At 42.3% G+C, this 13,630-nt stretch overlaps 1 protein-coding gene across 1 annotated transcript in view; it reads left to right on the top strand.

The window, feature by feature from the left end:
* DIAPH3 (diaphanous related formin 3) overlaps window positions 1-13,630 on the top strand; it is a 2,176,287-nt gene that overhangs the window by 680,773 nt on the left and 1,481,884 nt on the right. The window contains exon 8 of the mRNA XM_078657410.1: window positions 12,672-12,808. Coding sequence (XP_078513536.1) covers window positions 12,672-12,808 — 137 coding nt within the window. The remainder of the gene's footprint in view (window positions 1-12,671; window positions 12,809-13,630) is intronic.

Below are 13,630 nucleotides of genomic sequence, written 5' to 3'. Positions count from 1 at the left end.
AAAACTAAGGGTCTCCCGTGCTATGCTCTCAGCTTTTACGGAAAAGCGGTTCCCCTTCTGCCTGGGAAACAGGGAGGGGGCAGGGACAGGGACCCGGGGATAAGATCTACACTCACCGTTATGTAGCTGATCGATCGCTTCTGCCTCGTTCCTGCACTCGTCTGGAGTGTGTTGGTTTCGCGGGAGTTTTATAACTCACTTTAATTGACTAATTCCCTACACCTGTCATGTGCGAATCGCTGTGTGCGCGCCGCCGGACCCGCCGTGAGCCTGGGCGCCATCTTTAAATGATATAATGTCCCCGTTTTTCTATGGGAGGATCTGTCCGTGTGGCATCCCGCTACATTCGCGGTTGGCTTAATGTATCTCTTTTTATATTTTCCTTTTTATTGATATGGTGCACACTCCTACTATTGGGAATGTTTCCCTCGCGCTGTGCATCGACATAGTGGGGCATTATTTCCCAGTTAGTGCGCATTGCTTTATTGTTTACACCAGCACTGCTGTTTTTATTCGCTAGTGATCCCATTTTGCCATCTAGGGTAGGGGCATCCTGGTTACCGATGCAGGGCTACCTACGCCAGACCCAGCCAATCGGTCGACCAGGTCAGCCCCTAAATCTGGGCGCCATCTTGTAGTGGTGGTCAAAATACTACATCTCCATATCATTTGATGTGTATATTTTCAAGGATTGCAGGTTATCTTTAAAGGAATAACGTTATTCCTACTAAGTCAACTGTTGCTGGTATATTAAATAAGAGCCTCCCATTCTTCCCTGGAGTTTAGACCTTTTTTAATGGTATTGAATTTAACCATATACCATTGTTCCTGTAATTTTCGTCTCCTGGTACTGTCACCCGATCTGGTGAGTTCCCTGATCCTTTCCAGAATAACCCATCTGAGGTCCTTTGTTTTGTGTCCAGTTTCCTTCCAGTGAGCTACAAGGGGGGCGTTTTCTTTATTGTTGTTAATCGCAGACTTATGTTCCCCTATCCTAAGCCTTACTTCTCTTCCTGTTTCACCTATATATGCCTGGTTGCATGGACACAGGATCATATATACGGCATTCTTTGTCTTGCAGTTGTTAAGGGTGGTGATTGTGTGTTTCGCACCATTATGTTCCACTGTTTTGGTGACTATACATAGCTCACAAATGCAGCAGTTACCACATTTGTTATTCCCTGTTGCTTTCTGTCCACTCAGGGTTGTTTGAATTCCTATCTTGTCCTCCCTGTACGTGTGCACCAGGTTCGACCTGAGGTTCTTGTTCTTCCTATACGCGTACATGGGACGTTCCAAAGGGGTCACATCTGGGCCAGTATTTAAGATTTTCCAATTGTGGTTTATAATGTTTTTAATTTGGTTGGCTATGACTGAATGTTGGCTTACCATCACTATTTTGTCTAGTGTTTTCTTGTTGTCCGTTTTGTTGATCAGACAATCCCTATTATAGTACTGTGCTCTTTTGAGGGAGTGACTTATCAGTTTTTTGGGGTAGCCCCGGTCCTTAAATTTCTTTTTCATTTCTTGGGCATGTTTGTGAAAGTCTGTGAGATCTGTACAATTTCTTCTGAGACGAAGGAACTCGCCGAATGGTATCGAGTCCTTCTGACTCTTTGGATGGTAACTAGAGTAATGGAGGATTGTATTCCTATCCGACTCTTTTTTATATAGTTCCACTTTTAAATGATGGTCTTGACTCTTAATACATATGTCCAAGAAATTGACCTTGGACCTGCTGTATACTGCTGTAAATCTCAGGTTTGGGTCCCCTAGATTCAGCCAGCTTAGAAATTCTTCTAGGAGTTCTATGCTCCCCTGCCAGATAAAAAATATGTCATCAATGAAGCGAGCCCAATTTCGAATATTTTCGAAAAAGGGACTCACTTCATTGTACACGTGCTTCTTTTCAAATAGGCTCACGTATATACAAGCCAGGCTCGGCGCACATGTTGCGCCCATACTGGTTCCCTTCTTTTGGATGTAGAGATCTTTTTTGAACAGGAAGATGTTGTTCAGCAAAACCATTGACACACACTGAACAATGAACTCTTTATTTCCACCTTGTATGTCTGTCTCTTCTAAAAGGTTCCTGACTGCCACTATGGTGTCTTTTTGTGGTATGTTTGTGTAGAGTGACTCTACATCGAGAGTCACCAACACTTCATTCTCTCCGTTGAAAGGGATCCCTTCCACTTTGGATATCATATCCGCTGTGTCTCGAATATATGAGTTCTGTTCAGCTACTAGAGGCTTGAGGAATCTATCTGCATATTGACTCAGTGGCTCCAACAATGAATCAATGGATGCCACTATGGGTCTCAGTGGGGGGTCTTCTAAGTTCTTATGGACCTTAGGTAATCCATAGAATGCGGGGATTTTTGGACTAGTGTTATTCAAAAATTTCCATTCCATTCCGCCTCCGTGATCCGTCTCAATCGAGACTAAATATGCTGAAGAAAGATGTGGAGACTTTACTCCAAAAGGCTCTGGATGAGGATCAGATCACGGAGGCGGAATGGAAATTTTTGAATAACACTAGTCCAAAAATCCCCGCATTCTATGGATTACCTAAGGTCCATAAGAACTTAGAAGACCCCCCACTGAGACCCATAGTGGCATCCATTGATTCATTGTTGGAGCCACTGAGTCAATATGCAGATAGATTCCTCAAGCCTCTAGTAGCTGAACAGAACTCATATATTCGAGACACAGCGGATATGATATCCAAAGTGGAAGGGATCCCTTTCAACGGAGAGAATGAAGTGTTGGTGACTCTCGATGTAGAGTCACTCTACACAAACATACCACAAAAAGACACCATAGTGGCAGTCAGGAACCTTTTAGAAGAGACAGACATACAAGGTGGAAATAAAGAGTTCATTGTTCAGTGTGTGTCAATGGTTTTGCTGAACAACATCTTCCTGTTCAAAAAAGATCTCTACATCCAAAAGAAGGGAACCAGTATGGGCGCAACATGTGCGCCGAGCCTGGCTTGTATATACGTGAGCCTATTTGAAAAGAAGCACGTGTACAATGAAGTGAGTCCCTTTTTCGAAAATATTCGAAATTGGGCTCGCTTCATTGATGACATATTTTTTATCTGGCAGGGGAGCATAGAACTCCTAGAAGAATTTCTAAGCTGGCTGAATCTAGGGGACCCAAACCTGAGATTTACAGCAGTATACAGCAGGTCCAAGGTCAATTTCTTGGACATATGTATTAAGAGTCAAGACCATCATTTAAAAGTGGAACTATATAAAAAAGAGTCGGATAGGAATACAATCCTCCATTACTCTAGTTACCATCCAAAGAGTCAGAAGGACTCGATACCATTCGGCGAGTTCCTTCGTCTCAGAAGAAATTGTACAGATCTCACAGACTTTCACAAACATGCCCAAGAAATGAAAAAGAAATTTAAGGACCGGGGCTACCCCAAAAAACTGATAAGTCACTCCCTCAAAAGAGCACAGTACTATAATAGGGATTGTCTGATCAACAAAACGGACAACAAGAAAACACTAGACAAAATAGTGATGGTAAGCCAACATTCAGTCATAGCCAACCAAATTAAAAACATTATAAACCACAATTGGAAAATCTTAAATACTGGCCCAGATGTGACCCCTTTGGAACGTCCCATGTACGCGTATAGGAAGAACAAGAACCTCAGGTCGAACCTGGTGCACACGTACAGGGAGGACAAGATAGGAATTCAAACAACCCTGAGTGGACAGAAAGCAACAGGGAATAACAAATGTGGTAACTGCTGCATTTGTGAGCTATGTATAGTCACCAAAACAGTGGAACATAATGGTGCGAAACACACAATCACCACCCTTAACAACTGCAAGACAAAGAATGCCGTATATATGATCCTGTGTCCATGCAACCAGGCATATATAGGTGAAACAGGAAGAGAAGTAAGGCTTAGGATAGGGGAACATAAGTCTGCGATTAACAACAATAAAGAAAACGCCCCCCTTGTAGCTCACTGGAAGGAAACTGGACACAAAACAAAGGACCTCAGATGGGTTATTCTGGAAAGGATCAGGGAACTCACCAGATCGGGTGACAGTACCAGGAGACGAAAATTACAGGAACAATGGTATATGGTTAAATTCAATACCATTAAAAAAGGTCTAAACTCCAGGGAAGAATGGGAGGCTCTTATTTAATATACCAGCAACAGTTGACTTAGTAGGAATAACGTTATTCCTTTAAAGATAACCTGCAATCCTTGAAAATATACACATCAAATGATATGGAGATGTAGTATTTTGACCACCACTACAAGATGGCGCCCAGATTTAGGGGCTGACCTGGTCGACCGATTGGCTGGGTCTGGCGTAGGTAGCCCTGCATCGGTAACCAGGATGCCCCTACCCTAGATGGCAAAATGGGATCACTAGCGAATAAAAACAGCAGTGCTGGTGTAAACAATAAAGCAATGCGCACTAACTGGGAAATAATGCCCCACTATGTCGATGCACAGCGCGAGGGAAACATTCCCAATAGTAGGAGTGTGCACCATATCAATAAAAAGGAAAATATAAAAAGAGATACATTAAGCCAACCGCGAATGTAGCGGGATGCCACACGGACAGATCCTCCCATAGAAAAACGGGGACATTATATCATTTAAAGATGGCGCCCAGGCTCACGGCGGGTCCGGCGGCGCGCACACAGCGATTCGCACATGACAGGTGTAGGGAATTAGTCAATTAAAGTGAGTTATAAAACTCCCGCGAAACCAACACACTCCAGACGAGTGCAGGAACGAGGCAGAAGCGATCGATCAGCTACATAACGGTGAGTGTAGATCTTATCCCCGGGTCCCTGTCCCTGCCCCCTCCCTGTTTCCCAGGCAGAAGGGGAACCGCTTTTCCGTAAAAGCTGAGAGCATAGCACGGGAGACCCTTAGTTTTAGGCAGACAGGAGGCACTTTGTCACTACAAAGCCCACACCTCATACTGGAAGAGTAATACGTAACCAGGGCGGGGGCGGTGAAAATAGATTACCTGCATATGACTATGTTTGTAGTTGAAGGATGGGACCGGTAGGTCATATACAAGTAATTGCATATTGCAGGCACTAAACCGGCATAGCTAACACTGTGGGCACCAAGCAGGAGACATAAGTAATACTGAGCGCAGGCACTTAAACAAATAAGAGAATTTAAGAAAAGCAAAATACCAGATACACCATACATGCCTCAATAGAGTTAACAGTACATTCTTGCATAGAACAGAAGAGAAATGTGACGATGTTATTCCTATGTTCACTCAACAGAACATATCCAGTTCAGCAGCAGACGAATGACTACATATGCCCGTTCTAAACAAGTTTTAAAAATATCTGAGGTAAGAGCTTACTTCTAAAAATAAGGATGGGAATGTAAAAATAGAGTATATAAAATAGTTTAGTGAAAAATTACTGTATATTTTACCATCACAGATACACTACAAGTGGGCAGTTGCCTGACAACTAAACAACCAAGGAACCCCATCAAAAGGAGCTTTTGGTTACAAGAGAGAGGTAAATAGAAAAATAAATAACTATCCCCAAGCGTACAAACGAGGGGAATTTCTATCTAAAACCTAAGAAAAGCTCTATTTTTCATTAACAGAAGGGCACCAAGGACTATATGTGTAGCACCAAAAGAGGGAGACCTTAAGGAGACCCCATTTTTTGAGCGCCCACAATACGGCCCCAAGGGTGAGAATCTATACTTTTCTTCTCTCTTTGGTCCATGGGTTTATTAGTTCCTTCTTCCCAATTGGTCTTCCACAAGGAATAAGACTTGTAGGGCCTGTATAGTATATGTGAAGTAAATGTATGCTAAGGAGCTAAGAGGCCAAATCAGAGGCATTTGAACTAATGCAAACATCACTGTGTAATGATATGTACGAGAGAAGTAAGTGTACGGTCACTAGGAACTGCATATGGTTGAAAGAATAACAGCAGTAAGAACCAATAGTGTGAAGCCTGAGTGGGTATACGCCAACCACAAGAGCTCAACCATTAGAGCAAAAACAGACAATAGACGTTAATGCATAATATCTGACAGTGCATATGTCTCCTAATATATTCACAGATACGGTATATTCATCCGTTCCCTGAAACCCCAGAAACAAGAAGTCCTGAGGAAGGTGCTACGATATCAAGTGACAAGCACCGAAACGCGTCGACGCACTGTTTTGATCCAAAAGAATCCAACCAGGGCCAGATTGAGCTTCAGATGGGCATTAGGTCTCTCCACTAAAGCTAGAGAGTATTTAAACCGTCTATGGCCATTGGATCTTGTCAAATATAGTGGCAGAAATATTAAGTGGGCCACTTAGATATGAGGGGTTTATTGTAAATTTGCTTTGTTTGTTGTTTACTGTGAATATATCTTGATTGCTTTTCCATTTATTGTGTATCTTGATTGCTTTTCCATTTATTGTGTATCATAATATTGTGGTGATGTAACATTGTTTAATAATTATTCTTAACCCACCGGGATATGTTATCTTGGTTTTTAATTATTTTGGATGAATTTTATCTTGTTTTTATTGTCTATTTGTATGCAATTCGAATAAATCTAGATTGTTTAGCAAGACTATTTCTTTGTGGAAATCCATCCTTATGCTTGTCTGAATACCTATGATATACTGTGACCTCTCCTTGTATTACAAGAAAGGTCTGTGTGAGAAGTAGACTATTCGACTCCAGGGATCCCCCCCTTGACTAACTGTCTTCTTACCCTGTTCCCTGGTGAAAGTGGGGTACCCTCTCTTTTTTGAAATCACTAATTGAATCATGTATGCCCTCCAGCAGATCCCTCACGCATGCACCATTGTACAGCTGGTCAAATCCATGCTCTGACCCTCTGAGCAATTGTTAATCGCCCATCACTGTAGACCAGTTCCAGGCGACTTTGACTTTTTAACTCCGCACACAGCCACTGAGAGTTTGGTGATGCAGGCATTCCAAACACTTTTCTGAGAACTCCTCACAGAGAGTTCTAACACATCGATACTTTTGGCAAATAAATGCATGTTCTCCTTGGCCAGCCTTGTCTTGAGGTATGATTGGTGAGATCTCACCAGCAGTCACAGAAGACCTAAGGGCTTCCTTGGCCCAAACCGTTCAGGTTTCCCAGGATGCAGCCAATTTAGCCATCTTTTGGTCCTAGACACCACTGATTGTCTAAGAAGGGCAATTGGGACAAGAGTGGTGTACCAGCGCCTCTCATGGGTGTGATCCACTTGCAACTCCGGGGATGTCTTGGCATCCTTAAAGAACATGCCCTTGGACGATACCCACTGGTTTGGCAAAAAGGTGGACTCTGCCCCAGAGCGCTTTAAGAAGAGCAGACCCGTTAGACAGTTTGGGGGACCTACCTGTCAGATGTAATGCTCAGCCACTCTGGCAGGTAGTGGCTGACCCTGCCTTCTAATGTGTGCTTGTGTTCTCCTCATGGCATACTAACGAGGTCTGGAGGTTGTCGAAGATGGGCGGAGGCTTGCGACATATGTTGTCCCTGAAGGCCTGGTAGCTGTCTGTTGGGCTCACAGCCCCGATCTTTAAAGGGCTGGGGGCGCATGTTGTGTGGGAAACAGGGACTGATGCGGTCAATACGCTAAGCTCTTGACATATCCCCAAAAAGGGCAAAACAGTCAGGGACCTGTTGGGGTTTTCACTCAACCTGACTAAGTTCGCAGAGGCTCTCCTTCATTGAAGCCATCATTGATACATTGAGCTTTCAGGCCTTTCCTCTGGATCAATGAGTCCAGGTCATTTGGGCTATCACCCTGATGTTTCATCCTCTGTCCTGGGTCTCAGTGAGGATGGCTCTGAGGCTTATTTGCCTATTGGATTCCTGCATCCTGCTTGCTAACCATGCCCTATGGCATATAGAAGCTCTAAAGTGGGACCTGGTTTCTCAGGGGTCTCTGCATGTTGGGCAACTGTCGGACTCAATACAGGTGCCAGAAGAGACTAAAAAGATCTGCAGTGGTGGCTGCAATATGACCAGCAACAGACCCCTCTCCCTAATCCCACTTAGCCTTAATGGTGGTGAAGGATGCATCACTCTTTGATTGCGTAGGTCATCTGGCAGAGGTGGAGATCAAAGGAATCTGGCCTCCAGCATAGTCCTGTTCTCACATAAATCTGTTGGAGCTCTGGGCGATTCGTTTGGCGTTGAAGGACTTCCTGCTGACCATTAAACGCAGTCTGGTTCAGGTTATCATAGACAAAACCACTGCCATGCGGTACTACAACAAGTTGGGTTGGGTTGTGTGGGGTGTGGTGGGGTTATGAGTCCTGTGCCAGAAGGCTGAGTACCTCTGGAGCTGGTTGAGCCGTCATGGCATTTCCCTACTTGAGGGACCTTTAAACTCCAGTGTAGATATGCTCAGCCGCTGAGTCCCATTGGGTCACGAATGGCAGTTACACTCACAGGGGGCACATGGCATCTTCCAGCAATGGAAGAACCTTGGCTAGATCTCTCCACTGCTGAAAAGAACGTGCAGTTTCATTACTTTCGAACATTAGAGCTTCCAAGAAGGCTCTTCCTCTCACATACTACTGTAGTATCTATTAACAATGTGAGGAATCTTAGAAATAGCCGTTAGAAGTAAAAATTATTTTTCTTCGGAATTATCTTTCTGGTTGGATACTGTATCTAACTATAGATTCCTCACCACCCTCACACCTCCCCATTTGGTGGACTGCTCTCACTTTCCATCTAAAATTTCCCAATTTAGGTTTAAGAATGTGCACACTGGTTGTTCCAATCCTCCGTTCAGCTTCGTTCCTGAAGGTGCGTACAAGTGAATGAAAGAAGCGATCGTCCTCACGTGGAATAGCATTGTTGTGGAGCGACACAGTGCCACCTACAAGCGCACAGGGCCACTCCTTTTTTAGCTTCCAGGTCTAGTCTGGCTCCTGGGAATATTCACAAGGTGAGGAATCTGCAGTAAGAGTTTCCACCAGAAAGAGGATTACACAAGGTAAGTTAAGCTGTTCTTTGGGAGAATTCCAAAACGTTCGCATCTGACAACTATTGCATTAGATAAAGATTTTAAAAAAAAACAGAATATGCACCATAACCTTTTTACAACACTGGACATTTTAGCAAAAGAAGACGAAGAAGCAATAAAGCCATTACTTAGGCCATCATTGCAGATGGCCTGTTCCGGATTCGGACGATAATGGGTGTTCGACCGATTTGGGCATCAAAACAGTTCCACTTGTGCAGTCGCAAATGGTGAAGAACAGCTCTTACTGTTCCGGTGTTAACAGAATCCGAAAGTACAGCTTTAATGCTGCGAGGTGCAGGAGTGCTGATGTGGGAACCTCTCTTGCTGTAATTTGGACCTTCAGTGCTGTCAAAGTCTGGCAAATCCCTAGAGAAACGGTCCTTTCCATGCCTGAATGTTGTCTAAAACACTGTCTGAATCTGATCAAACTTAGCGCAAAATGTATAGAAGAGTTTACAATACGACCACCAAAAGGGCATAAAAACCCCTTTGATCAGAGAAGTATGGATTGGATCTGCAATTCATTCTACACAGGACTGCCTGGGCATTGCCTAATTGTTCCTCTCTGTCGCCATCAGTGCTCAATGTGTAGAGTCACCCTCTTGACGGAACACACAATTAAACATACGCCAATCCCGGAGGTGGTTGACAAGGTACGTTGTAGCTACCTTGTTTACGTCTACTGGGCCCTCGTTTGACTTGTACCGAATTTCCAGGAGTAAGATGCACTTATTCCTGGAAAACAAAGTTTGCAAATGACACCTCAATTTACTTGCGGACGCTAGTACTCTAGTACTGCTGTTCTGATAATTCAGCAAACCTTCGAATTGGAATTCACTTTGTGTCTGAACACACCAGCTGATTTTACGAAATAAGAGACTACAAGAAGAATGAATTGGGAGAACGCGATTATGATTTTTCTTTTTGTGCACTTTTATATGGGGCAAATTTGACCCGGAGGTATTAATGCGCTTTACAAGAGCACCAACTAAATTACACAAGGTCACATTCTTTTTTTAGGCACCAGGAGATTAAGTGATTTGCCCAGAGCCACAGGATTTTGAGCAGACAGGGAGACTCGAACCTGTTTCCCCAGTTCCAAAGTAGACAGTTCTGGCCATAATACCACATCCTCTCGCTATTCTATAAATTCTCGAGAATAAATGAAATGCTGATTTCTATATCTGTCACTTTTTCTTTAGATCAACTTAATGAGATTTTGGCCTGCAAAACATTCCCCAGTTGGAACAAGCATTGACAAAGCCAAAAGGACTGGGTTTTGCAGGCTTGTGCCATGGGCATTTTGCTTTTGTAATTTATTGGAAGTATAGGTAACAAAAATAATAAGATAAAACAAGACTACACTTAAACATGTCTTCTGTATGCGTGCAATAAAATATTTACATTATTTTTACTTCACTGACTCGCTGTTTCTAGTGATGTTTTTAAACAATAAATCTTTCAGTTGTGCATGCATACCATTATTTGAAGGAGACATAATTCATCCCCTACCCGAGCACTCGGATTGCACACAGCTACAATGTTTAAGGTCACTTAAACACTACTTAAGATAAAGTTTAGTTGCAGGCAAAATGAAATCTGGTATTTATGGCTAATGTTATAAATAAATAAAATAAAAATGTGCACTTTGAACTAGCTTTCTCATCGAAAAGAAAGGGACTACTTGTAAGCAGATGTGAACAATAGGCGTTGTCCTGTCTCACAAAGTGAATAGAGCCAGTTGGGAAAGTGGGCTGACCAATTGCCCCATGCTTTATGGTCTGGTGGGTGGAAGCTTAATGTGAATGACAATTTAAAAACCAATAGATGAAGCCCCTAACCAAAAATAATTCTGTGTGTATATATATAGATAAAAAGAAAATGGGGGGGGGGGGGGGCTGATTGTAGCCTGTTTCAAAGGCCCGGCCTAAAAATGGTACAAGTTCTCATACCTTATGTAAGCTGCACATAAACCTTTATCTTGTATTCTTCTGTGCTTTTCGTCCTGTGTTTTTAGATCTGAATCACTATGGTAACCACACGTAGAATGCACCCTATATTTTATACATTTAGCTGAGTATTAAACTTATTTTGAAAGAAAATAGTTGTATATTGATATCGCAGCAGTGGGGGCGGAAGCTTTCTCTACCTTGATAGATATTAGTGGTGACATTTTAGAATAGTGTGAAATTCTTAAGTCATTAACATTTTCATATGAGAGCTCCCTGTGAAACTAATAAGCATATTTTTTTATTGGCCCAGTTGGTACCACATAACTTGTCCCTGAAAGAGAATGTCAATGTGTAGTGGTAGAACAAGAATAACTGCCCCGGGAACAATCAAAAGTAATTGAATAGTAGAGGCATACATAAAGTAAGGAATGTACATCCACAGCTTTCTCATGTTGTTGCATGGGTGCAGATTTCTTACTGTTTTGAATTTACAGAATTTATCCAGCAAGAAAAATGTGCAACTGTTTCAGGTTTCTAGTTATCCTTCAGGAAAGGTTTTATTACTTCCATTTGAGGCTATACAACTGTATATAGTATCACATTTTTTTTTTTTTTTTTTTTTTTTTTTTTAGTCCTCATTCTACAAAACATGCGCTCTTAATCCAAGAATATAACCCTGGGCAGACCGATTGTTACAGCCCAGTAAGAAAAAGGAAAAGAAGCCCGGTCTCTTCTCACTGAACGGTGGGTGGATTAGACCCCCGGGTACTACTTCCTGCAAGACTAATTGGTAATGACCATAGCTCCTCCTTTTTCATAGTGTCACTTGCAAGAAAAGTGCAGAAGCACATTACTGGCACTCTGCTATGGGGAAAATATTTTCCTGCGGGAGTAACCTACATTACCACAATTTTCAGAGGTGTTTCCATTTACTTTCCACAATGGAAAGGCACTGGATAGAAGTAAAATCCCGGCCATTTCCAGGCAAAGAAGTGGATGGAAACTGATTGGTGAACTTGTGTGCCTTTAAAAACATTGAGAGCATGTCCGTTCTGGAATGCCCTCTCTCCACCCACAGGAGGCGATTTGTTCACATGGAAACATTATTTTGAGTAAACTCATTTATAAGCGCCAAACTGCTTTCGTAAACTTCAAAGATGATTTTGCACTTGCAAAACAAGTCTATGTACAGGTTTCGGAATTCCTCATCTATTCCACAGCAAGGTCAATGGCGGTTACCATCTTTGATTGGATTTGCACTCTTAACTGCATGGTTGAGAACAATCTACTCTACCCTTCCATCACATTCCATAGCAACATATGTAGTTTTATTGAGGCTTCATGATGGTGGATCCCCGACATAGTTTGACATAGTCTGTCGCACTCTAAAAAAAACTTCAGATGTTGTGAAAAGTCTAGGTCATCTCTACACGCAACCTCAATCTAAACAAAGTATCTGAAAGAATAGCAAGTGTTTACATCCATCTTAAGTTTATTTTGTGTCCATATAAGTATCTACTGAAGTATGTATAGAACTGCATTTTTCGGATCATCTTTCTGCATTTATAAGTTAGACTTGTTATATTCGTTATTAGGTTTGAGCTGCAGTGTCCTTAACTTTGATTATAATCTCTTTTAACTAAGACGGTTTGTTTTTTAATCGTCTCACTTGTCTTCTTACATATAGAAAGGTTTGGAAAGAATCATCGGAGAACAAAGAAGTCTTTCATTGCTGGCCAAAGCCATGGACCCCAGACAGCCCCATATGATGACTGATGTTGTAAAACTCGTGTCAGCCATTTGCATTGTTGGGGAGGAAAACATGTAAGTGCTGCTTCAGTCACACCATGTATGTTTGCTGTCGAGTTTTGTTGTGCTGAGGGCTGTAATAAGAATTGATTTGTTGCTTACTGTTGCCCATCTTTAAAGAATCCTGACAGCATTAACAATTGGAGGAACATTAATCAATATTATTGGTGTATCTGTTTCATATGCACTTTGAGTACTTTAACAACTAATGTGTTGTCATCAATAACAATTAGAGTATAAATGGCCTGTTGTATGTAGTGATTGTGGTAAGCAGTATGGCAAGCCGTCAAACTCAATTAGTAATGACTACTTAATATTGAGTTTCCCTCTAATTCAAATGCATTGCTTTCTTTACTTGACCTGAAGGACATGTTTGTTCTAGTGTTTTTTACTTTGGAATATTTGTAGTACCTCCGTACATTGGTTTCCTCAGTTTATATGGAATGAATAACATGCATTGGCAAAGTCAATAGGTTTTGCCTTTAATAGCTGTTACCGGACCTTCGGGTTTTGCCGATTCTTTTGTAGATGCTGTTCCACATAAGCAAAAAGTCATCAGCAAAAAGAAAACAATACCCACACGCCCACCACCAAAAAAAGCGCAATGATGTATGGTATAGGCGCACATGTGCACAATGGCACTAAAGCAGCCCCGGTACAAAAGGGGGTGGTGATGGACGGAGCATCTGAATCAATCAAACACTCACACCCAGTCAAAAGGACCGGTTTCTGGCATTACAGCCGTCTTCAGCCCGGCTTGCTTGAATCCAGTGGCAAAGTGAGCAAGGGACTCACGTCTGAGCATACCCTGCCACACTTATGGTGGCCAAAAGCGGT

Source organism: Lissotriton helveticus, chromosome 8, assembly GCF_964261635.1.
Source record: "Lissotriton helveticus chromosome 8, aLisHel1.1, whole genome shotgun sequence".
In the NCBI taxonomy this organism is placed as follows: Eukaryota; Metazoa; Chordata; class Amphibia; order Caudata; family Salamandridae; genus Lissotriton; species Lissotriton helveticus.
The sequence above is the reverse complement of the archived record's forward strand: the minus strand, read 5'-3'. Positions and strand labels throughout refer to the sequence as shown.